Source organism: Dendrobates tinctorius, unplaced genomic scaffold, assembly GCF_039654945.1.
Source record: "Dendrobates tinctorius isolate UK_male_01 unplaced genomic scaffold, ASM3965494v1 ptg000231l, whole genome shotgun sequence".
NCBI classification, from domain to species: Eukaryota; Metazoa; Chordata; class Amphibia; order Anura; family Dendrobatidae; genus Dendrobates; species Dendrobates tinctorius.
Genome location: NW_027361898.1, coordinates 24123918 through 24151005, shown reverse-complemented (window position 1 = coordinate 24151005; position 27088 = coordinate 24123918). Strand labels below are relative to the sequence as shown.

Below are 27088 nucleotides of genomic sequence, written 5' to 3'. Positions count from 1 at the left end.
GGGGGAGAGGAGCGCGCCTTTCCCGGAGCACACCGCTGTCCCTGCAGTCCAAGACTTCTGCTACCCCGACTGCATGCAGAGCTCCACTGGCGCTACCTCCAGAGCCCTCCCCACTGTCTGTACCTCCATCCAGGACGTCTTCTCTGACAGGTAGAGGGAAATAGGGGTGCGGGGAAATCCAGGACAGTGCAGGCCCCCTAACTCCGTCCAGCTTCCAGGGCCGAGGAGAGGGACCGTCCGCCGCCTTGCAGCACCGCCGTCTAGCGTTGGTGGAGCAGTGGGGGCCACTCGGACGATCTTGTGCCTCTGTGCAGCCCATGGTTTCAATACCTAGGGGTGGACAGGGCTAGGTCCGGCATCATGTCCCACATCGCGGGAGAGGATACGTGGAAGGCCACTCGCACGTGCTCGCCCGTTGATTGTTTGGGGAAATCGGACCCTTTCAATAGGATCCGTTGCCCCTGTCTAATCTTCATAAAAAAAAGTCAAAGAAGGTCTGTAGAAAAAAAAAAAAAAAAAAAAGCCCAGACGTGTGCCTCCATAGACACTAAGAAAAAAAAAAACAAAAAAAACTAGTTTCCGCCCGCAAACAGGGCAAGGGTGTATACGGCGGGAGAGGAGCTAACCTTGTGTTGTTTACTTTAGTGTCAGCCTCCAGATGGCAGTAGCATACACCCACAGTTCCTGTGTCCCCCAATGAGACGAAGGAGAAAAGCCGGATTACTTACCGGTAATGCTCTTTTAATGAGTCCACGACAGCACCCACTGGACTGGAGGTATCGGATCCGCCCATTTGGAACAGGAAACCCTACAGGAAAGATAAAAGGGGCGGTCTGCCTTTCCTCCTCAGTTTTACGTTTCAGAGTACCAGAAGGACCGCCAAGGATTAGGCAATGTTCTCTTATTTTAACATCTTTCTTATCCATTATTTGGTAATACTTTAACTATTGATATCTTTAGGGGGGGAAGTGAACGGGTGCTGTCGTGGACTCATTAAAAGAGCATTACCGGTAAGTAATCCGGCTTTTTACTCTTCGCCACGACAGCACCCACTGGAGAGATTCCAGAGACCATCACCTGGGTGGGACCACCGTGCCAAGGATAGTCCTGCCAAAGCTTAAGTCAGAGGTTGATGAAAGATCAAGTCTGTAGTGCTTATAGAAGGTAGAAGGGGATGACCAAACTGCCGCCTTACATATAGTTTCAATCGGAACATCTCCCTTTTCCGCCCAAGAGGTTGCCATTGCCCTGGTGGAATGCGCCCTGATGTTCCCTGGAGGATCTTCGTTTTTTGCGGAGTAGGCTAAACGAATGGCCTCTCTGATCCACCGGGAAATGGTGCTCTTCGTGACTCCATACCCCTTCTTACAGCCCTGAAATGAAACAAATAGGGCCCTGCTCTGCCTCCAACTGTTGGACCTCTCAATATATCTTAGGACAGTTCTTTTGACGTCCAGAGTATGGAACCTCTGCTCTTCCGGAGTAGAGGGATTTTTATAGAAGGTTGGGAGGAGTATCTCCTGAGATCTATGGTATTTTGTTGCCACTTTTGGCAGGTAGGCAGGGTCTGGTTTTAATACCAATCTGTCTTGGTATTCTTGGAAAAAAGGTGGATCTATTGATAAGGCCTGAATATCACCCACTCTTCTAGCTGAGGTCAGTGATACTAAGAGGGCCATTTTAAGTGCTAAGTATTTGAAGGGTATTGTGTCGATCGGCTCAAAGGAGTCTACCGTTAGGGCGTCTAAGACCAGATTTAGATCCCATGTAGGGACGTAGGGTATCTGGATTGGAGTTATTCGTTCACATGCTGTAATAAAACGAGTTATCCACTTGTTGCCTGCTATATTATGGCCATATAGTGCTCCTAATGCCGATATTTGTACTCTCAGTGTATTTACTGCTAAGCCCAAGTCTTTCCCCTTCTGCAGAAATTCCAAGATTGGGATTATCGGAACTTCTGTTGTATGAGGTACTGTATGGAATTGAAGAAATTTTTTCCATATTCTAGCGTAAATTTGGGTCGTGGACTGTTTTCTACTTTGTAGTAGTGTAGCAATTAAGGACTCCGAGAATCCTCTTGTCCTCAATAACTGCCTCTCAAATTCCACGCCGTCAAGTGCAAGCTGAGCACTTGAGGGTGGAAAAAGGGGCCTTGGGAGAGTAGATTGGCAGTCGGAAGGACCCAAGGATCTGTTATCGACATAATCTGCAGCCACGAAAACCACGGTCTTTTTGGCCAGAACGGTGCTATTAAGATTATTCTTGCTTTGTCGTCTCTGATCTTCCGAATTACTTGAGGTAGGAGGATCAATGGAGGGAACGCATACGCTAGGTTGAAATTCCATGGAACTAGAAAGGCGTCCAGTATGTTTGGGTGATCTGACGGAGATAGGGAGGCAAAGGTTTTTATCTGCCTGTTCTCCCTTGTGGCGAAAAGATCCACCTCGGGTTGTCCCCATGCGGCTACTATGTCCCTGAAGACCTTCCGATTGAGGCACCACTCTCCTTGTCGTAGAGTGTGACGGCTTAGGAAGTCTGCCTTTTGATTGCTCTCGCCTCTTATATGAAGGGCCGAGAGGGACAAAAAATAGTTTTCTGCTAGGTTTAAAATTTTTGCCGCTGAAGACATCAGAGTCTCTGATCGAGTTCCTCCTTGTCTGTTTATATATGCCACTGTGGTGGTATTGTCCGACAGGATCCTTACATGCTTCTGTTGGAGCTGCGGAAGGAAGTTGTATAGAGCATAGAACACTGCAGTCAGTTCTTTTAAATTAGATGAGTAATCACATTCCTCTTTACTCCACCTTCCCTGATAAAACCCGTTCTCCATGTGGGCTCCCCAGCCCTGGGGACTGGCATCGGTGGTTACAATACAGGATGGAACTATAACCCATGGGACTCCTGAACATAAATGGTCATCGTCTAACCACCACTCTAGGGAAGTCAAGACTTCTTGTGACAGGGTTATTTTGCTCTGTAAATGACCACTATGTCGCTTATCCTCCTGGAGGATCTGGTGTTGTAGTGTACGGACATGGTACTGGGCCCACCGGACTGCGAGAATTTAGTGATCCTAATAGTGACATTGCTCCTCTTAAGGATACACGTGGTTTATCTATAGCTGCTTGTATTTTTTGTTTTGTGAGGATGATTTTTACCTGGGGTAGTAGACATCTCTGGGTCAAGGAATCTAGTTGAAATCCTAGAAATGTCTGGAGAGATTGCGGATCGAGTCTGGACTTTTGGATATTGATGATCCAGCCAAGGCTCTGAAAAGAGGAGACTGCGTCAGTCACGCGTTCAGTACATTGTTTGACTGAATTCCCAATTACTAGGAAGTCGTCTAGATATGGTACAATTAGTGTGTCCTTTTGGCGAAGGTAGGCCATCACTTCTGCCATCACCTTGGTAAATATTCTTGGTGCCGTGGAAAGCCCGAAGGGCATTGCCGCGTATTGGAAATGATGAATCCTTCCCTCGACTTCCACTGCGACTCTTAGGTATTTCTGGAATCTGTTGTGTATAGGGAGATGATAATAAGCATCTTTTAAATCAATCCCTGCCATTACGCAATTTGGGAAAAGAAGCTTTATAGTGGATCTGATCGATTCCATTTTGAACTTATAATTTTTTATAAATGAATTTAGCTTCTTTAAATTAATAATGGTTCTAAATGTACCGTCTGGTTTAGACACCAAAAACAGGGGAGAGTAAAAGCCTCTACCCTGTTGTTCCTCAGGGACGTCAACTAAAACTTTTTTAGCTAGCAGGACTCGAATCTCGTCTTCGAGAGCCTTTTGCTGAAGTGAGGAATTAAGGAGAGTTATAACAAAGAACTCATAGGGGATTCGAAGGAATTCAATCTTTATTCCTTCCTTGATTATATTCAAAATCCATGGGTTTAACGTAATTTGTTCCCATTTGGTAAAAAAAAAATTTTAATCTGCCCCCAACTGGTGGGTCTAAACTTTTAATTTTTTTCTCTCCTATATGTTGGCCCTCTGAAGATGGTACCCTTCTGCTTTTCGTCTTTCGTGGCCCATCTCGTTCTGTCCGATTGTCTTCTTCTCCCGAATGGCCGTCTTTTAAAGGTTTTCCTATAAAACGGAATGGGAGAATCACTGAAGGCCTTTTTTCTTTCTTTTGCCTTGGCGAGAATTTCGTCTAAGGCTTTTCCGAAGAGGAACTCACCCTCGCATGGGGTTGCACCAATTTTGGATTTTGACTGTGCATCCCCTTTCCAGCTTTTTATCCAAAGCGCGCGTCTGGCGTTATTCACCAGGGCTGCCGACCTTGCTGCCAGTCTTAGGGTGTCCGCTGAAGCGTCTGCCATAAAGGCAGCTGCCCCTCTTATCAACGGGATGGCTGCACGCAGTTTCTCCCTTGACACTCTTTGCTCAATCTGCTGGTCTAATTGATCTAGCCATACCAGCATTGACCTAGCAGTACATGTGCTGGCTATTGCGGGTTTGAATACCCCGGTGGTGGACTCCCAGGACCTTTTGAGCGAAGATTCAGCCTTTCGGTCCAATGGGTCTGCTAACAATCCTGCGTCCTCGACCGGGATCGAGGTTTGTTTGGAAGTGGAGGATATGACAGCGTCCACCTTTGGTATTTTAGACCATTTTAGTAGATCTTCATCAGTGAACGGGTACTTCCGTTTTGAAGCGGATGGGAGAAAACCCCTCTGGTCGTGTTTTTCCCACTCCCTTTTGATGAGATCTTTAATTGCCGGTATTACTGGAAATGATCTCCTCTTTTTCTCTGCCAATCCCGCAAACATAATGTCCTGCGCGGTCTGGGCTCCCCTTTCCTCTTCACACCCCATAGTATTTCTAACCGCTTTTACCAGGTTATCTACGCTGTCCAGAGGAAAACATGCGCGTCCTTCCGCCTCCGAGGATGATGATGAGGACGTGGATGCGGAGCCTGAGTTTAACTCCTGTTCTTCCTCTGACTCTGAACTAACAATGACCTGTTTTCTATGACTGGACTCTGCGGGAGTGCTGGCGCGGTTGATGGCTTGTATTTCCTCCCTAATTATGGCTCGGATATCCTGAGAAGATATCGTCGACCCCTGCCTGGTCTCTTTAATGCATTGTTTGCAGAGTTTTTTGGGGTAGGAATCAGGGAGAGGCTCTGAACATAATGCGCATTCTTTATGTTTTGTTTTTCCTTTTTTCTTTGACTGAAACGGGAGGTCAAAGGTAAAGAGAGGGGGGAGGGGGGGGGGGGGAGGAGAGGAGGTTAGCTTAATAGGTAGAGCATATGCTTTGCACACTCACCCAGTGAAGCTTAATACCGGTTCAGATGGCTGAGACGGTTTGGATCGGGTTTCTGCTGCCTCGCTCCTGCGGGCAGTCTCTGTCCTGGCGCTGCGGTCCCTGGTGGAGTTGCCCCCAGCTGAATCCCCTGCTGGGGTCTGCGACTCTGCGGGGGACGACATGTTCCAATGTTGCAGCGCTGCAGCGCTGTTTTATCTGTATCCTTATCGTAGCCCCGGAAGTCGCCCTGTCACAGGGCGCATGCGCCGCGTCATCGCCATCTTACCCCGGAAGTTCAACCATTACTTCCGGGGTATAGGAGCGTCGGGCGCCGGCCTGCTCCCGCGCCACCGCTATTAACACACGCGGCTCGCGCGCACATGGCCTCACCATCCACGCTATACCCCCACCGATGGGGATGGGGGGGGGGGGGAATCTCCCGGATGCCAGACCGGCGCGCTCCCTGGTAAGACCGGGCGGCCCTCCCCGGACCCGGCCATTACCACTATGCCACCAGACGAGGGGGGAGCCGTCAAACGGAGTCTCCCCCGACGCTGCTTCCGGACCGCAGCCCCTGCCGTTCCCGAAGAGACCGCACAGGCGGATGCATGGCCCAGGTAAGATCCTGCAGGATCCTGCTCCATTTGGAACAGGAAACCAAAAAACTGAGGAGGAAAGGCGGACCGCCCCTTTTATCTTTCCTGTAGGGTTTCCTGTTCCAAATGGGCGGATCCGATACCTCCAGTCCAGTGGGTGCTGTCGTGGCGAAGAGTAAAAAAGCAGTTGTAACCACATGAGCTGCAGAGCTTAAACTGCAGCGAATTTTACCAGTTAATAGATTTTAGTTCATAACATTTCTTAGGTCACGCTCCAAAAATAGTTTAATAGATCAACATCATTTCCACGCCATTTTAAATCCACATGCAGATACAAGCAGCAGATTCAAAAGATTGTGGTTTTGAGATCGGTAGCACATTCTGATCTGCTACACCATCATCCCTGTGTGTGAATGAACCCTATAATTCCACATATTTTTCTTTAACTCCTTTATTGTGAATTAAGAAAACCCCAAATCATATAAAAACATGGCGTAAAAAGAGTTTGTTGCAAAATAAACATTCATTTACCAGGGCAGCCAGTGACCATCCCGTTTTGTTGTACAAGAAATCAAGGCTGCTTCTCCTCAAATACACCAATCCTCCGATCACAGCTATGAGCAAACCGAGCATTAAAGGGCCAGCGTAATTAGGAGGCCTCATCACTCGGATCTGTAAAGACATTAGACAACACATAATAACAGTTTCCATTACTTTGTTTCATATAGTGCAAAACAATGAAAACCCTGCCGTAAAAGCACAACACTCTTACATTGACATCGGTCCTATCTGCAATCCAGCGAGCAATTTGTTCTGCAGCAAATCCCCGCACTTGTAGCTCATACGTGTCACCTCTCCTGGGCTTCCCCTTAGGGGGGAAGTGAATGAAGGTCGGTGCAGAGTTCATATTCAGCTGGAAGAACAGGATGCAAGGTAAACAGTCTATATAAAAATATGACGGTTTTCATATGTTTTAAACGGTTATTCTCAAAATATGAAATTATACCATATCCATGCGATATGCGATAACTTACAGCTGCTGGCATCCAACCGCTGAGACCCCCACTGATCCTGAGATTGGGACTGTGAAGCCCGGTCCTGAATGAAGTGGAGGTGCACATGCGAGGCCTGCAAACATGTCAGCAGGACTGTTGGAAATATCCAAACACAGAACTAGGCAGAGCATGAACAGCTCCGCTCCATTCAAAGGGAGCTTAAGAGACTCTTTCTCTTATATATTATCCCCATCTTACAGACAGACAAAAAAAAAAAAAAAAAAGATTCTCTCACCCAAAACACAACTCCTAGCAATCCTGAGTCCCATCTTGAACATACTGGGAATGCGAATGCTTGACCTCCACTACATTCATTGCCTATAGGACTATTGGAAATAGCCAATGTATTATGCTTTTTCCATCAGTCCAAAAGGCAATGAATGGAGGAGGAGCATGTTCACTTAAGCTCCAATAAAGATGGGGCTCTGGAAAGCTCCATAAGACATCCAGAGACCAGCAAGTTCTCCCCTATCCATACAGTGGCATGTAAAAGTCTGAGCACTGCTGGTCAAAATTACTGTTATTGTGAACAGTTGAGCAAGCTGAAGATGAAATGATCTCTAAAAGTTCTTAGGTTAAAGAGATGACACATTTCCTTTGTATTTTAGGCAAAAAAAAAACCAACCTATCTATACACACATATACATACACTTCACCATTGTTAGGAAAGGTGATGCAAAATTCACATCTTTATACAATAAAAACCCAGCCTCCTTTAACCTTGTGCCAAAAAACTGTAGCCACAGGCTCTAAGAAACTGCCTAAGACTCTGAAAATGAAAATGGGGGAGGCTCAAAAGCAGGAGAAGGCTATAAGATAGCAAAGCGTTTATAGGTTGCCCTTTCCTCAGTCAGAAATGTAATTAAGAAATGGCAGTTAATAGGAACAGTGGTGGTCAAAATAAGGTCTAGAAGACAAAGCAAATTTTCAGTGAGCTATTCATAGGATTGCTAGAGAGGCAAATCAGAACCCCAGCTTGCCTACAAAAGACCTTTCAGAGTGACTTAGGCTAGTTTCACACTAGCGTATGTGTTGTGAGTTCATTTTCTCGTTCACCTTTGATGTCCGATGAACTCCCTCTACTGGTGAAAGGAGGTGGTGAAACTGATTTGGATGGGAGAGACCTGTCACCTGAACAGGTGGATTGCGATTGGACATCCGGAATCTGAATGGATATAAGGCAGCCGACGCCCTGTAGGGTTGCTGGTGATTTCTCTGCTCTGAGCTCTAGCCTCCAGTTCAGTTCCTGTCTTCTAAAGCTAAGTTTTGCTCTGTTATTGTTCCATGAGATTTTGTCTGATTTGCTTAGTTTTGTGTTCAGCCAGCCCCGGCTGGGGCTCTGCTAAATTTCCATTTTTGTCCCTGATCGGTTAAATCTCTTTTGCTCTGTCTTCAGAATATATCAGAGTGCTGATATAGGGATTTTAAAGTCTAGTGACTATAGGGCCGTTTTTCCTATCAGACGTGTTGGGACATTTTTGGTAGGGTTTTTGCGGATTGCAGCCAGCATCTTTTCTGTCCTTTCTTATCTAGTTAGTTGGGCCCCATCGTTTGCTCTGCCTGTCTTTCTGTCTGTGTTTATGTTTTCATCTGTTTTCACCGACAATACATGTTGGGGGCTGTCTATTGCTTTGGGGTCTGCTCTGGGGCAGTTTAGATTTCCCCTTTCCTTCTTTAGGCTTATGTAGTTCTCCGGCTGTGAAGAGGCGTCTAGGACCACCGTAGGAACGCTCCACGGCTACTGTTAGTTGTTGTGAATAGGATCAGGGGTCTGCAATCCGCTAGCTACCAACCTCTCCGGTTTTCTGGACTTAGCTTGCATTTTTGTTTTTTCCTCCTCCGGTGACTCATTCATAATACGTATGGCTGAGGTGCGGAGGGCTGCAGACTTCCTCTGTGAAGCTTCGCCCCCGGCCGCACCTCCTCCCGCCAGCTCCGCCTACCTCGGCATGGGACCCCTATCTTTAGCATTGGGTACGCAGGCCGTGCCGATGTATGCGGATGCCTCCGCATGCGTCGTTTTGACGGTGCGGCGACCACACCAAAATGCAACACGCTGCATTCGGCAAAGGTTGCCGCATTGTCGAAACGACGCATGCGGAGGCATTTGCATACATCAGCATGGCCTGCGTATCTAATGCTAAAGATAGGGTACGCACGCCACATGCCGATAGGTGGAGCTGATGGGAGGAGGTGCGGTCGCGGGCAGAGCTTCACAGAGGAAGTCTGCAGCCCTCCAAACCTCGGCCATACGCTAGTGTGAAACTAGCCTTAGACTCTGGAGTTGTGGTCCATTGTTCTACTATTCAGAGACACCTGCACAAATATGGTCTTCATGGAAGAGACATCAAAAGAAAACTTCTCCCGTGTCCTCACCATAACATTCAGCATCAGAAATATGCGAAAGAACATCTAAACAAGCCTGATGCATTTTGGAAGCAAGTCCTGTGGATAAAAATCCCTCAAACAAGAACTGAAAGACTCTTGACTGTCTCCAAAAAAGGCGTTTGCAAGTGTAATTTTGACAGGTGAGGCCTAAACTTTTACATGCCACTGTAGAGAGGATAAAACTTAATGCCAAAATAGTACATTAACACGTGTGAGAGATACAGCCTCAAATAAGGTAGCCTCCTAGACATTACAAGCAAGTACCAATGAAAACTTCCTTCAATCCCAACTCCCTCCGAACAAATGATGGTTGATTAATATCACTTAATGAATAAAAAAAACAAAACACCAATCACCTGAAAAGCCCTGCTGAATAACAGTGTGTGGTGTCAGTCTTTCACACGGACCGAAAATACACACAACATATATTTTTTTTAAATATACTTTTGCAAATTGGAAAGCAGAAACGTACATTTTTTTTTTTTTTTTTTAGAGCTGGTTGAATAGTAACAGTCAGCTGGTTGCTTTGATAGTTAACACCCACTGAACCATCTTTCATACTTTACCATTTGGAAGACGTCTGATCCTTCATCAAAATCCACCATAGCAAAGAAAATCCTATTGGTGAAGGCACTGGAGTAACGCCAGGAATTGGCTAGAATCTGGTATTCCTCGTCAGCTTGCCTGCACAGAAACACTGCATGAGAACAAGGCCATCTTCCAGCTTATTGTCCTTTTACAATGAGGGCTGCATGTGCATTATGTCGCATCAATAGTTATGTTCACTTACAACAAACCCAAAATAATACGAATGATGGTGAAGATTCAGAACTATACAGAACAAACCAGTCATACCATGATTAAGTCTACCGGCCATAAGGTGTATGTTTCCTACTTTACTATTTGGTGTTTTAATAGGGTGCCAATGAAGGTGAAGAAGTTTTATGCAGGCTCAGGATATACGTACCTTACTTGCTGGATCACTACCTCTGCTATGCATGGCCCTACAAGACCGATATCCGTAAATAAATGACAGAATAAGAGAGAAAAAGCTACTGACCAAAAATTGGGATCACCACAATAATTAACTAAATACACAATTTTTATTAGACAATCAGACCAAAAACACAGTTTAAGGCCGGTTTCACATTTGCGCTTTATAGCGCAGCGACGGCCTGCGCACGGCCGCCGCTAAGCCCCGCCCCCTCCCGGCTCCCTGCCCGCCCCATCCGGTCATCGCCGCCTACTAGCGCACATGGACGCTTGCGATCTGCGCACCCTATCTTTAGCATGGGTGCGCAGATTGTGCGCTGGCAGGATTATGGCGTGCGCTGCGCACTTTTGAAGGTGCGCCGTGCGCGCCGAAATGCAACATGCTGCATTTGGCGCACACGGGCGCACCTTCAAAAGTGCGCAGCGCACGCCAAAATCCTGCTAGCGCACGGCCAGCACATGATCTGCGCACCCTATGCTAAAGATAGGGTGCGCAGATCGCAAGCGTCCATGTGCGCTAGTAGGCGGCGATGACCGGATGGGGCGGGCAGGGAGCCAGGAGGGGGCGGGGCTTAGCGGTGGCAGTGCGCAGGCAGTCGCTGCGCTATAAAGCGCAAATGTGAAACAGACCTAAAAACATTAAAATGTCACTTAATGACAATTACAATGAACCCTTTGGGGTTAATACTATAACCCTGAAAGACTCCCCTGTCATCTTAGTACAATATTGATGTGAACTAACAACTGGTCCAAGTATTAAATAACAACCATGTTATGTCGTCAAGCATATCATATACACGTACAGGTATTAGAAAGCCCCAATTGGAACACTATGAAACCAGAAATTAAGCTAACTGAGAAATCCGAAAATTATTGAAAAGAGGAGAAGAAAAGGGACCGGCAAATCTACCTAGCGAGATCTCATTCAAAAGGTTTTCACTTGCCACCTGTGGGTGCAACCTTATAGAAGGGAGAACAATTGAACAGCCAACACCCTCAAACAGCGGTATGTAAAACCCTTCTGAAAAACCAAACAATAATTTGCTAATCTCCTTGTTTGAATAAATGCTTAGCCAATAGCGCATGTTTTCCACCTTCACCGGAGTCCAGGCCTTTTGTGTTAGCGTCCTTAGCAGTTGACTGCTTTTTGAAACACTTTGAGGCGGGATGGGAATTCCCACAAAAAGAGCATTCATGTTTGAATTTACAGTTGTGACTCCACTTACAAAAGGAGTCACTGAATCCAAAGCAAAATCCTTTTTTAACACCGGGGGTGGAAAATTGTCTGGAAAAATCTTGTCTTTGGGGAAGCATCAAATTAATCCACAATCCGACATCCTTAGTCCCCCAGTGAACTTCAGGGTGAACGGCCAGTTTCTGTCTAAATGCGTCATCGTAATGAAGCCAAGCTAATCCACCAAAATGTCAATATGCCTCAAGGATTATGTCCAAATGTTGAAAAAGACTACTACATAAATTTGGGTATTTCTCGCCAATGACAGCAGAATAAATGGAAAATGCTTGGATCCAATTATTGAAGGACTTGACTGAGCCCTTCCTGGAGTCGTCTGACTCAAATTTGTAGTCTTTTTTTTCCAATTTATTTGGCTGTTCTCTGCGAGGAATAAGAGAGAATGAATCGACGTACTGTCCATCCCAAATAAGTTCCTTAATAGCGGAAATTAAATGGAATCCAAGTGGTGATAATTCACAAACTAAAGCTTCTTTAAACGTATTCTTATTTGCATTACCTCTCAAAAGGAGAGGATTATTAATGAAATCAATACTAGCTGGCGGCTGAGGAATTGGAGCGATAGCTCCGCCTAAAGCCTCTGCCAGAACAGCTCTAATCATTTTTTTTTTTTTTTTTTTTTAAGTTCACTCTGACTAGAAAATAAAGACAAGTTCAAGTCCTCACCCTTTCCATGGTTTAAGGATGCTGTGGACTGTTCTGCTGTACAGCCTGCGCTTGAGCCCTCCATGTTGGGCGAGCGCAGCTGAGTGGTGCCTGCAGGTGAATCGTCCCCTTCTTCCTCAGATGATGTCGCTTGCTGCGCTGGGGGCAGTGTGGTAGCCGGCGCCGAGGCAATCTGCTTAGTGGCCGCCGCGGTGCTTTTACGACCGCAGCACCCGTCTGCCCTGCCGGCGGAATCAGCTGACATACCCGGCCTTTGAGGATGACGACCGGTGTCCCGCGTTGGGCTGCGGGATTTCGTGGTAGGACGGCGAGACTTCCTGGTTTGCTCCCTGACAGGAAGTCTGGAGCGCCGCGGTGAAGTAGTAGAATAGGCTGCCGGGGGTCTCCTACTTCTCCCTACAGATGGGGGTGCCGAGGTTAAGGCTGGAGGCTGACCCGGAGTCTGGAGCTGGGTACATGGAGCTGAGGTAGGAGAGGCAGCGTCAGGCCCTGCGGATGAAGGTCTAGTTGCCAGGCAGTATTTTAGCCATTCCAGACCTCACTCCTCGCTGGCTTTTGCTAAAAGTTGCTGAAGAAGAGCTTCCATCTTTATAAGGAATCTTCTTTCTTCAGGAAAAATGTTGTCTGAGGTAAAAACTACCAGTGCAGGGCTTTTTATAAACACAGAAAAACCGCCAAATTTCTCCAGCCAATCCTGGCCCGTTAAAACGTTGCCAAGGAAACCAGATATGCCCTTCTCCACAAACCATACTGAGGGCGCCCAGCCCACTTTTAACCCATTTTTTTTTTAATTAAAATAAATATTATTACGGCCCGTATGGCCATGGGACCCCCCCCTTTATGTATTCCTTCATTGCGGGGGCTGACAGAACAAAAGTGCAGGAACGGGGCTGGTGTTAATCAGCTCTGCGCTGTATGCTTAGCGGATCTTCAGGGCACATAGAAAAGCCACAGATATCCTGGGACAAACCTTTTTAAGTAACTGCACATTAGCGAGTCCCAACACTGTGCATTACACACTGTCAGGATCCCACTTAATTTATATAATTAATTTAGGTCGAAAAGGCAGACTGCACACTGGTGGTCACATGACAGCCTGCATAATCTGCAACTGAAGTGAATCCTGACAGTGTGAGTGATGAATACTTGGGATTCACCCATCTGCGGTCACTTTCGAAACTACAGGAATTTACACAAAACCTGGTGAAACCCTTTAACCCCTTCATGACCAAGCCTATTTTGACCTTAATGCCCAGGCCATTTTTTGCAATTCTGACCAGTGTCCCTTTATGAGGTAATAACTCAGGAACGCTTCAACGGATCCTAGCGATTCTGAGACTGTTTCTTCGTGACATATTTGGCTTCATGTTAGTGGTAAATTTAGGTCGATAATTATTGCGTTTATTTGTGAAAAAATCAGAAATTTGGCGAAAATTTAGAAAAATTTAGCAATTTTAAAATTTTGAATTTTTATTCTGTTAAACCAGAGAGTTATGTGACACAAAATAGTTACTAAATAACATTTCCCACATGTCTACTTTACATCAGCACAATTTTGGAAACAAAATATTTTTTTGTTAGGAAGTTATAAGGTTAAAAGTTGACCAGCGATTTCTCATTTTTTTCAACAAAATTTACAAAACCATTTTTTTTTTTTTTTTTTTTTAGGGACCACCTCACATTTGAAGTCACTTTGAGGGGTCTATATGGCAGAAAATACCCAAAAGTGATACCATTCTAAAAACTGCACCCCTCAAGCTACTCAAAACTACATTCAAGAAGATTATTAACCCTTCAGGTATTTCACAGGAACTAAAGCAACGTGGGAAGAAAAAATGGGCATTTTAATTTTTCCCAACCAAAATTTTCTTTTAGCATCAATTTTTTCACTTTCACATGGGCAACAGGATAAAATGGATCCTAAAATTTGTTGATCAATTTCTCCTGAGTACACAGATACCTCATATGTGGTCATAAACCACTGTTTGGGCGCACGGCAGGGCTCAGAAGGGAAGGAGCGCCATTTGACTTTTTGAATGGAAAATATGCTGGAATATTTAGCGGTTGCCATGTCGCGTTTGGAGAGCCCCTGTGTGCCTAAACATTGGAGCTCCCCCACAAGTGACCCCATTTTGGAAACTAGACCCCTTATGGAACTTATCTAGATGTGTAGTGAGCACTTTGAACCCCCAAGTGCTTCACAAAAGTTTATAACAGAGCAGTGAAAATAAAAAATTGTTTTCCTCAAAAATGATTTTTTAGCACACTATTTTTAATTTTCACAAGGCTAACAGGAGAAATTGGACCACAAAAGTTGTTGTCCAGTTTGTCCTGAGTACGCTGGTACCCCATATGTGGGGGGGAACCACTGTTTGGGCACACGGCAGGGCTCAGAAGGGAACTTTTTATCTTTTTGAAATGCAAATTACTTCTAATCGTTAGCGGACACCACGTCGTGTTTGGAGAGCTCCTGTGTACCTAAACATTGGAGCTCCCCCACAAATGACCCCATTTTGGAAACTAGACCCCCTAAGGAACTTAATAAAAAAAATAAAAAACAAATCTGAACTGAGAAAAGTAAGTTAATGTGTATGCACAATGTAAGTGCATATTAACACATGACCATTAACCAGAGAAAACAAAAAGCAAAAAACACAAATATCCTGAACTAAAAAGTAAAAAATATACTGCAAATAATGCATGAAGGTAATAATAATAATAAGGGTATTTAGTAAACATAATTTTGATTAAAATAATGTAAAAGCCATCCCACCACGTCACGGCAACCCTTGTGGGTTGCCGTGACGTGGCGGGATGGCTTGTACATTATTTTGATCAAAATTATGTTTACTAAATACTATTATTATTATTATTATTATTATTATTATTACCACCTTTATGCATTATTTGCAGTATATTTTTTACTTTTTAGTTCAGGATATTTGTGTTTTCTGTTTTTTGTTTCCCCTAAGGAGCTTATCTAGATGCATAGTGAGCACTTTGAACCCCCAATTGCTTCACAAAAGTTTATAACGCAGAGCCGTGAAAATAAATTTTTTTTTCCCCTCAAAAAATTTTTTAGTGCTTAATTTTTTATTTTCACAAGGGTACCAGGATAAATTGGACTCCAAAAGTTGTTGTCCAGTTTGTCTTGAGTACGCTGATACCCCATATGTGGGTGGGGACCACTGTATGGGTACACGTCGGGGCTCGGAAGGGAAGTAGTGACATTATGAAATGCTGACTTTGATGGAATGGTCTGCGGGCATCATGTTACATTTGCAGATCCCCTGATGTACCTAAACTGTGAAAGCCCCCACAAGTGACCCCATTTTGGAAACTAGACCCCCCAAGGAACTTATCTAGATGTGTGGTGAGCACCTTGAACCCCCAAGTGCTTCACAGAAGTTTATAACGCAGAGCCGTGAAAATAAAAAATAATTTTTTTTCCTAAAAAAATTTTTTAAGCCAGCAATTATTATTTTCCCAAGGGTACCAGGATAAATGAGACCCCCAAAGTTGTTGTACAATTTTATTGGGGGGGGGGGGGGGGGGGAGAAACCATTGCTTGGGCACACGTAAGGGCTCAGAATGGAAGTAGTGACATTTTGAAGTGTAGACTTTGATGGAATGGTCTGCGGTCGTCGTTACATTTGCAGAGCCCCTGATGTGCCTAAACAATAGAAACCCCCCACAAGTGACCCCATTTTGGAAACTAGACCCCCCAAGGAACTTATCTAGATGCCTGGTGAGCACTTTGAACCCCCATGTGTTTCACAGAAGTTTATAACGCAGAGACGTGAAAATTAAAAAAAAAAAAAAAAAAATAAAAAATTTCCACAAAAATATTTTAGCCCCCAATTTTTGATTTTCCCAAGGGTACCAGGAGAAATTAGACCCCCAAAGTTGTTGTGCAATTTTTCCTGAGTATGCTGATACCCTATATGTTGGGGTAAACCACTGTTTGAGCACACGTCGGGGCATGGAAGGGGGTGAGCACCGTTTGACTTTTTGATCGCAAAATTGGCTGGAATCAATGGTTGCACCATGTCGCGTTTGGAGACTCCCGTGATGTGCCTAAACAGTGGAAACCCCTCAATTCTAACTTCAACCCTAACCCCAACACATCCCTAACCACAGCCCTAACCCCAACACACCCCTAACCATAACCCCAACACACCCCTAACCCTAATCCCAACCCTAACCCTATACCTAATTCCAACCCTAACCCTCTTTCCAACTATGGGATGGAGGATAATTATAATTTGTTATAACTAACCACAGTTAGTTACTATGCCCGGGCACTGGGATGGACTATGGGATGGAGGATATGTATGACGGGTATATGGGCACGGGACTATGGGATGGCAAAATATGTATGATGGGTATATGGGCATGGGACTATGGGATGGAGGATGTGTGATGGGTATATGGGCATGGGACTATGGGATGGAGGATGTGTGATAGGTATATGGGCACTCGACTATGGGATGGAGGATATGTATGATGGGTATATTGGCACGGGCCTATGGGATGGAGGATGTGTGATGGGTATATGGGCACGGGACTATGGGATGGAGGATAATTATAATTTGCTATAACTAACCACAGTTAGTTACTATGCCCGGGCAGCATATGATGTCATAATGCCCCTATCTACATAATGGGGAAACAGTGTGTGCGTATCAAGCCCCGCCGCTCATTATGATGTCATAACGGTTGACTATGGGATGGAGGATGTGTGATGGGTATATGGGCACTCGACTATGGGATGGAGGATATGTATGACGGGTATATGGGCACGGGACTATGGGATGGAGGATAGGTATGATGGGTATATGGGCACTCGACTATGGGATGGAGGATATGTATGACGGGTATATGGGCACGGGACTATGGGATGGAGGATAGGTATGATGGGTATATGGGCACGGGACTATGGGATGGAGGATAATTATAATTTGTTTTAACTAACCACAGTTAGTTACTATGCCCGGGCAGCGCCGGGCTCTTTAGCTAGTTTAATATAAAGTTACTATTCTACTCTCTCAGTTCTTGGTTATATCACTTGACAAAATGAGTCATTTCAACTCAAAATTACCTATGGCTAAAACTACAGGTGTCTCTAGAGGACAAAAGCAAAATAAAGAAACCAAGTCTCCTCGTGGTTCTTCCAGGGACACGATTAATCTATTGAGTCCGCTTAAGTCCCATTGACAGACTGTTCTCAGCTTTCTACCAACAATGTGTCTCTCTCGTTGTCCACACATGGTGCTTGTTTGACAACGTTAAGTGGAGATCTTCCTTTCTCATACTGAGACAATGGATCTTTCTTCCTCTTCAAAGAGGAAGGGTCCCTCGGGTGGGGATTGTAGTTCTTCCCCCAACCCTACTCCAAAAAAAAAAATCCAGGCCGAAACCTGAGGAGTTGTCCGGGGCCTTCCCTGGTGCTACAACCCATGAGGCATATATGAACACATTAGTTGAAAAACTTCGTGCCAGGATGTGTATCAACATGGCTAACCAAACAAAGCTTTTTCAAGACACTCTTGAACACTTTACTGCTCGGTTGGATAACCATGAGTCTAGATTGGGGGAATTGGAAAAAAAAAAAAATCACAAACGGCATCTCTAAAACACCATTCGGAGTCCAGGCCTGAGATACACCAGTTGCGACTTAAATTGGCGGATCTGGAGGACCGCTCCCGCTGAAACAATATTAAAATCAGGGGTATATCGGAAGATATTTCACCCGTCAAGCTTTCTGACTATGTTAAGGGAGTTTTTAGGAGGATGATTCCCAATCTTTCGGAAACGGATCTTATCATTGATCGTATCCATCGTCTTCCTAAGCCTCCTTCCATCCTTAAAGACCTACCCAGGGATGTAATTATGAAAATTCATTTCTACCACATAAAAGAGAAAATTCAGAATATGGTCAGAATTAAGGGAGGCTTCCCGGAACCATATCACCATCTAAAGTTGTTTTCTGATCTATCTAAAGCAATTATTGAAGGTTGGAAACACTTTCGATCACTGACCTCCATGTTTATGGAGCGAGGCCTTCCTTATAAGTGGGGCTTTCCTCTACACCTCTTTTTTAATTACAAAAGGGAAGAATGCAACTTTTATTTCACCTGAAGAGGTTGTCTTGTCCTCGGTTCCTACAGTTTCTTCTGCTGGTCCAGGACATGTCACCTGAGCCTATTGTGATGTGTGTCTATGGGTTATCTGATATTATATGATTTAACATTGTGCTTAGCTTGTATATTTGTCTATTTGATATAGGTGTTAATGAGGGTTTCCTTAGCCTTGCAATGCACGGACTTTTCCCCCGGCGCAAGTAGGAGAACCATTTTCTGTGGTTTCCCTCTTAGGGTTCTAAACTGTACAATTTTAAGTTTGTACCTATTCTTTGGTCATTTAGTTTTGTAGTGGTTTTTTTTTTTTTTCACACTTTCCAGCTGGTGATTGTTTTTTAATGCCAATTTTGCTCTTTTTTTATGGCACTTACGGTACATAACGTTAAGGGGCTTAATAGTCCAAATAGGCATTTTTCCTTTCAGAAAGAAATTTAAAAAATCTGCAGCAGATGTCGTGTGCCTCCAGGAGACTAAATTTAAAATTAATAATCATCCCACGTTTTCCCTAAAAAATTACCCTCATGTTTTTGAGGCCTCGGGTCCCACTAAAAAGGCAGGTGTCATGACCCTAGTCAGGGACTCCTTGTCGTTCGAACTGCTGGAGGAATTGGTTGGTGTGAACGGTCATTTTCATGTCCTTGTCTGTTCTATAGACTCCCAAATTTATACCATTGTCAATATCTACGCTCCTACTAAAGGTCAAATTAGGTTTTTGAACAAATTACTAAAAAAACTTGAACCGCTAAAGAGAGGCACTCTTTTACTCTTAGGTGATTTTAACTTGGTACCCAATATTACACTTGATGCCTCTTCTTCCAGTAGACTTAATTTCCCTTCTTTAAATAATTGGCTTTTCAAGTTGATGACCCAAAGAAATAAACCAAAGGGTGTGCTGGGTAAGCTTTATCAAATGCTCTTGACCCACTCTACCTCAGCTAAAAGAGCGTTCATATTAAAGTGGGAAAGAGACCTAGAGGTTGAGTTGCAAGAATGGGAGGTTGACAAGATATATAAAAATTCGCATGGTCCTTCTGGCTGTGTAAAGGTCCAGGAAAACTCCTATAAAGTCCTTACTGGGTGGTATGCCACCCCTGACACAAAAAAGAAATGGCAACCTGAGGCATCCTCTAATTGTTGGAGATGCCTTGGAGAGATTGGATCGTATATGCACATTTGGCGGCAATGTGATAAAATTCAGCCATTTTGGAGACAATTGCTTAAAATTTCGACAAAACTTTGTCAACTCCCAAACCCCCCCCATCCTTGAAATTGATCTTTTTGAATTGGTCTGGTGAACTGACACAATTTAAACACAAAAAATTTCTTTTGTACTTATTAGCAGCAGCTAAAATGCTAATTCCTCTATATTGGCTATCACAGAACCGTCCTTCTCTAGCAGAACGGCTACATAAAGTCAAATATACCATATTGAAGAAATAATAGCTAGCACGACCTTTGGGACAAGTAAGTTCAACTTGATCTGGGCGCCATGGATACGCTTTAGAGAAACAGATTAGTACTTAAAACTACTAGACACTCAGTAAAATATCTTCAATTTATCTTAAGGTCAAATTAACAGAAAGTAGTATTGGTTGATCTTTCGAGCGAATAATGTAAATTCGCGGCTGACTGGACATTATTCCCCACTTATCCCCCCACCCTACCCCCAAACTTTTCCTTTCTAGAATCTGCACTTTCCCTTACTTCTATCCTGTCTGTCTGTTTAGTTAAAAGTTCATATTTTATTGCGACGGCAATAGACATATTTATTCGAAATTTGTGTCAATGATCTTGTAATGGACTTATTCACAGAAGTTTCTGAAGCATTGCAACTACTTGTTCTATCAATAGCAAATTGTAATAAGTAGTAATGAGAAAATTGCTGATAATTGTTCAACGAGATCGTACATATTAGCTATGACTCTGATGGATATGAACCTTGCTTGTCGCATGTAATGCAATTTCTTGTTTAAAATCAATAAAAAGTTAAAAACAAATAATTGGCTTGTCACTAATGAATTTTTTGACGTTTTTCGTTGTCTCAATTCCACCTCAAAGGAATATACATTTTTTTCTGACTCATTTATTTGCCTCTCATATTGACCTCATTTTGTCAGACGTACTTTCTCTCCCTAGATTTTCCTCAGTTTCAATTGGAAATAAATCTATTTCAGATCATGCTCCTGTTATTGCCAAGTTGGTTGAGGGGCACTCTGTTAATAATCAGCAGTTATGGAAGTGTAATGCTTCTATTTTTAAAAATCCTACTTACCATGAGGAAATATATAAATCTCTCAATTTTTATTATTCAGAAAATATATTTGATCCTTCCAAACCATTCCTCCAGTGGAATTCTCACAAGGCGGTTATACGAGGCACTCTTGTTCGTATTTCCTCCCGTATAAAAAATGTTAACCATGAAAAAATTAAAAAATTTGCAGGCTTTGATTAAGGAGAAAGTTGGAATTGTCCTTATCCAAGAATCCTCCCTCTAGCTCCACATCTCTAGCTGATTTATCCCGTCTTCGAAATGAATTAAGGGCCACAATTTTTTCGTTCTGTGATTCAGCAGTAAAGCAATCAAAATTTCATCATTATATGTCCCTTAATAAACCCAGCCGTTTTATGCTTAATCGAATAAAGATGCTTAGAGTACGCAACCGCATTGACAAAATTACTTCTCCTAAGGGATTATCCCTCACCCACCCACCGGAAATTGCAAATGAACTTGCGAAATATTTCAATCAACTGTATAATTTGAGGTCCGATCCCTCTCTTCCGCTCCAGATGCGGACTCTTAATTTTTTATCTTCGGTTAACCTTCCAAATCTCAACTCTGTGGAAGCAGATTTTTTTTATCTGCTCCTTTTACTGCTGAAGAGATTGGTGACACCATTAGTCAATTAAAGTCATATAAAGCCCCTGGTCCCGATGGTTATAGTAACAATTATTATAAGTCTTTCCGCGACATTCTTGTCCCCCATTTAACTAAACTTTTTAATGCCGCTGCGTCCATTGGTTCCTTCCCTAGAGAAAATTTAGATGCTACAATCGTACTAATTCCCAAACCCAATACTAATCCTGATCAAATTCTTAATTATCGTCCCATTTCATTAATACTGACCTCAAAATTTATTCTAAAGTTTTAGCTAACCGTCTTAATATTATACTGTCTAAATTAATTTCCACGGACCAAATTAGCTTTATCAAATATCAGCAATCCATTGAAGGGACCAGATGGCTGATAAATATTATAAAGTTAATCAATTCCCAAAAACTTCCTTCTGCTCTAATTTCTTTAGATGCAGAAAAAGCGTTTGATCGCTTGAATTAGACCTTTCTCCGATGCTCCCTACTAAAATTTGGATTCAGTTTAGACTTTATCACCAAAATTATGGCCTTATATTCTGACCCTCAAGCAAAAATTTACATTAATAATCACTTTTCCTCCCCATTTCCAATTTCTAATGGTACCCGGCAGGGTTGTCCCCTCTCTCCATTGCTTTTTGCCCTTACAATAGAACCGCTAGCCCAATTAATCAGAGATCATTCCTCCATAGAGGGTGTTCGAACAGATCGTCAGGAGTTTAGGATCAGTCTATATGCTGATGATGTCCTCCTGTCTCTCACTAATCCCTGCTCCTCTATTCCACATTTACAATCCCTTCTTCAAAAATTTTCCTCCCTTTCCTATTTTAAGATTAATGAGTCCAAATCCAAAATTTTCCAATTTAATCTCACCAATTCTCAAATCAGGAGTATAAAGGCTGTCTCTTCTTGGGGTTGGGCGGAGAGGGAAATTGTTTATTTAGGTCTGCGGTTTTCTAGAAACCTTGGATCTCTGATTTCCACCAACCTAGATTCCCTAATTGCCTACATTTCTAAAGGCCTTAATTTTTACGCGGACAAAGAATTATCCTGGTGGGGAAAATGTCTAGTAGCCAAATCAATATTCCTTCCCAAAATCCACTATGTTTTCAGATCCCTTCCCCTGCTTGTTTCCACTTCTTATTTAACCAGTCTGCAGACACGCCTTAGTTTATTTGGGGAAATAAAAAGGCACGTATTGCTTCGAACCAGTTATACAAACATAAGTTACGTGGAGGTATGGGACTGCCTAACATCTCAGCTTATTACTCTAATCTTATTAAGCAAAGTCTATGTTGGTGGTCAACTGGCCATATACCTTCATGGGGGGACTTGGAATTTTATTTTAATAAAAAATTCCCCTCCTTGTTCTCTTATTTTGAATCTATTGACATCTAAGCATTTATCTCAGTCTAATCATCCAATTTTTATGGCTGCTATTGTGGCTTGGAGGAAGTTTTTTTTTAAATTTAAGAGTGTTTTTTCTAGGATTCAACTCCTGTTGAGGCTTCCTCTCTCTTTTCTGGCCTCTGTTTATTCATTCGATTTGCATTCTACTTGGGCTGACTGGGGTATTTCTAAATTAAATGACATCTTTGATGGTCATAAATATGTATCTTTTTCTCATCTTAAGAATAGGTTTGTGGTTCCCTCCTCTGCTTTTCTATACTTTACTATGTTGAAAGAATTTTTGACTCCACTGGTGACACGTTGCCCTCCGCTATCGGAGCCAGCGATCAATATTTTATGCAACTCAGGCCATAATATTTTTTGGTCCACTCGTTCTATCCACCAGTGGTTCAACAACGATTCTGCATTTATAAAATCCCCATATATGAAAAAATGGGAATCGGTTTTGAATTTTTCTGTTACCCCAGATGTTTGGGAACTGACCATGTCTCTAACCTATTCTGCTACCATGTTTAGGGCTCTCCATGAGTCCTACTTTAAAATCATATCGAGATGGTACTATTCGCTATCTCGTCTAGCTTTTATCAACACTTCCACCTCCCCTCTCTGTTGGAGGGATTGCGGGCATCATGGTAGCCTTTCCCATTTATTTTGGTTTTTCCACGTCTTCGGCATTTTTGGGATGACATCTCCTCTCATTTCTCATATTTTAAATCAATCAGATTTTTCACTGACTCCTCAGTTCGCCCTGCTCTCGTTGGATGCAAGTCGTTTGAATCCTTCTGTTAGGAAATTGGTTATTCATTTACTTTTGGTTTCTAAAAATGAAATTGCGTTTTATTGGAAATCCACTCGAGTGGCCTCTTCACTCGATATTATTGCAAAGATGACTTTACATAAGTCATATGAGCAAAAATTGGCGTTGCTGAATGGCTGTCTTCCTTCCTTTATAAAGAAATGGTCTCGCTGGCTGGAAATGTTTCCATGAGTTCTTCTTATTATTATTTATAGTCTGGAAGTGTTTTTTTTATTTTTTCTTTCATGTGTCATGAATGCCTCATGATATTGCATTTACAGTGGGGAAAAAAAGTATTTAGTCAGTCAGCAATAGTGCAAGTTCCACCACTTAAAAAGATGAGAGGCGTCTGTAATTTACATCATAGGTAGACCTCAACTATGGGAGACAAACTGAGAAAAAAAAATCCAGAAAATCACATTGTCTGTTTTTTTTTCATTTTATTTGCATATTATGGTGGAAAATAAGTATTTGGTCAGAAACAAAATTTCATCTCAATACTTTGTGATATATCCTTTGTTGGCAATGACAGAGGTCAAACGTTTTCTGTAAGTCTTCACAAGGTTGCCACACACTGTTGTTGGTATGTTGGCCCATTCCTCCATGCAGATCTCCTCTAGAGCAGTGATGTTTTTGGCTTTTCGCTTGGCAACACGGACTTTCAACTCCCTCCAAAGGTTTTCTATAGGGTTGAGATCTGGAGACTGGCTAGGCCACTCCAGGACCTTGAAATGCTTCTTACGAAGCCACTCCTTCGTTGCCCTGGCGGTGTGCTTTGGATCATTGTCATGTTGAAAGACCCAGCCACGTTTCATCTTCAATGCCCTTGCTGATGGAAGGAGGTTTGCACTCAAAATCTCACGATACATGGCCCCATTCATTCTTTCATGTACCCGGATCAGTCGTCCTGGCCCCTTTGCAGAGAAACAGCCCCAAAGCATGATGTTTCCACCACCATGCTTTACAGTAGGTATGGTGTTTGATGGATGCAACTCAGTATTCTTTTTCCTCCAAACACGACAAGTTGTGTTTCTACCAAACAGTTCCAGTTTGGTTTCATCAGACCATAGGACATTCTCCCAAAACTCCTCTGGATCATCCAAATGCTCTCTAGCAAACTTCAGACGGGCCCGGACATGTACAGGCTTAAGCAGTGGGACACGTCTGGCACTGCAGGATCTGAGTCCATGGTGGCGTAGTGTGTTACTTATGGTAGGCCTTGTTACATTGGTCCCAGCTCTCTGCAGTTCATTCACTAGGTCCCCCCGCGTGGTTCTGGGATTTTTGCTCACCGTTCTTGTGATCATTCTGACCCCACGGGGTGGGATTTTGCGTGGAGCACCAGATCGAGGGAGATTATCAGTGGTCTTGTATGTCTTCCATTTTCTAATTATTGCTCCCACAGTTGATTTCTTCACTCCAAGCTGGTTGGCTATTGCAGATTCAGTCTTCCCAGCCTGGTGCAGGGCTACAATTTTGTTTCTGGTGTCCTTTGACAGCTCTTTGGTCTTCACCATAGTGGAGTTTGGAGTCAGACTGTTTGAGGGTGTGCACAGGTGTCTTTTTATACTGATAAGTTTAAACAGGTGCCATTACTACAGGTAATGAGTGGAGGAAAGAGGAGACTCTTAAAGAAGAAGTTACAGGTCTGTGAGAGCCAGAAATCTTGATTGTTTGTTTCTGACCAAATACTTATTTTCCACCATAATATGCAAATGAAATGAAAAAAAAAACAGACAATGATTTTCTGGATTTTTTTTTCTCAGTTTGTCTCCCATAGTTGAGGTCTACCTATGATGTAAATTACAGACGCCTCTCATCTTTTTAAGTGGTGGAACTTGCACTATTGCTGACTGACTAAATACTTTTTTTCCCCACTGTATGTATGCTCTGTTATAAAATGTTAATAAAATTGTTTGGAAAAGAAACCCTTTAATAATTATGTAATAGGAAGTAATATGGTGTTCATTATCTGCAGTAGAAAAAAAATTCCAATGTGGGAGGGGAAACACACTGCTGTGGCAATTCTGTATATGTAATGCATACACATACAGAAAGAGGCAGTATTTTATATTGTGCCATGGGGAAATGGTGGAATTTTGAACATCTCCATATAAATAGGAAAATAAACATTAAAATCCTGCAGCAGTCATATACTATGATAAAATAATCTGCCCATCTGTAAATACGTAAAACATTTCTATATCCTTACTTGCAGACGACGCATTGCCTGTGTGACTGCAGCGCTGTGAACATGACGATCACAGAATAGTTTCTCGGTGGAGCCTTGATTAATCGCCGGAACTTATCTCCATTCATACGAATGACGGGTCTTTTGCTGGCCCAGTCCATGAGCTGCCCCACCTTCTCCGATAACACCATCTGCACAGAAAAGAAGCAGAAATGGGGGCAGCTGAGTAACATGCAGGCTCCATGTATTAAAAGCCATTAAGGTTTTTTTGTTTCATGTCAAAATTCTGCTTCTCTATTCCCCCCCCCCCCCCACTGTTGGGATCTACCAGTAGTGGCACTTCACAGAAGTCTGCAGTCATGTAGAAAGGCTGTAGACTTGTAGCCCAAGGCCAAACAACCCCTTAAAGTCATAAAAATGTCACACGTGATTTAGGAGTATTGCACAAATTCTAAAATGCTCTGTCGTCTTCACCAATTTGAGACTCTTTAGAGCAAAAAGTCGCATATTCTGCTGTAATGAGGAAAAATTTCAGCAACATATTTTAGACAAATTCATAAAATTACGTCGGGGAGGAAACTGAAGCCCCCGAAGGTGCCAGAACAGCAGGACCCCCCATAAGTTACCCCATTTTACAAACTACATCTTCTCAATGAATTCTTCTAGGGGTGCAGTGATCATATTGACACCACAGGTGTGTCACTGACTTTTATTCCACTGGGCATTCAAGAAAAAAATTACGGTAATTTACATTTTTATTACAATATTGCGTGTTAGCCCCAAGTTTTACATTTTCATACTGGGAAATGGGTAAAAATGGCACCAAAACTTGTCCCACAATTTCTGTTGAATGTAGAGATACCCCATATGTGGCTGTACAGTACTGCTTAGCCATACGGAGAGACTCTGGAGTGACGGAGCGCTATTTGTCACCTAGAAAGCATATTTTCCTAGACTAGCTTGCGGATTCCATATACAGAGCCCCTAAGTGCTTGAACAGCAGAATCCCTCATCAAGTGACCCCATTTTTGAAAGTCTAACCTTTTGGGAACTTATCTACGTGTAGTGACGATTTTGACTCCATGGATGTTTTCCAGAAACAAGCAGAAGGATGCTGCTGAGTGAAAATTGCAAACTGCCGTTGTAGTGGCCAGTACATTATGCCCAGCTCATGCTTCTGGAGACACGCACCTGTAAATTAGGCAGGCTCTCATCACTGCAGAAATGCCAAACATGTGGGCGCTAAATGTTTTAGGCACAGTGGGGCTCAGAAGGAAGGGGGGGGGGGGGCAATAGGATTTGGGAGTACAGAATTTGCCGAATTTCTTTTGGTGGGTGAGGAGCCATTTCGCTTTTCCAGTGCCTTTGTGCTACCAGTATCATGGAAGCCCCTTATATTTCCGTTAGCAGATGACGGACCTGAGTGGGGACTTGCTTTTTTGTGGATTGAGTGGAAGCTTTTA

General features: G+C 43.2%; 1 protein-coding gene across 1 annotated transcript in view; it reads right to left on the bottom strand.

Annotated features, from left to right (window-relative positions):
- The window catches only part of MAGT1 (magnesium transporter 1), a 57398-nt gene that overhangs the window by 14191 nt on the left and 16119 nt on the right, over positions 1 to 27088 (bottom strand). Inside the window, exons 2-5 of the mRNA XM_073556200.1 lie at positions 25647 to 25816; positions 9873 to 9990; positions 6636 to 6776; positions 6395 to 6535 (exon numbers count right to left, since the gene is read on the bottom strand). Coding sequence (XP_073412301.1) covers positions 6395 to 6535; positions 6636 to 6776; positions 9873 to 9990; positions 25647 to 25816 — 570 coding nt within the window. The remainder of the gene's footprint in view (positions 1 to 6394; positions 6536 to 6635; positions 6777 to 9872; positions 9991 to 25646; positions 25817 to 27088) is intronic.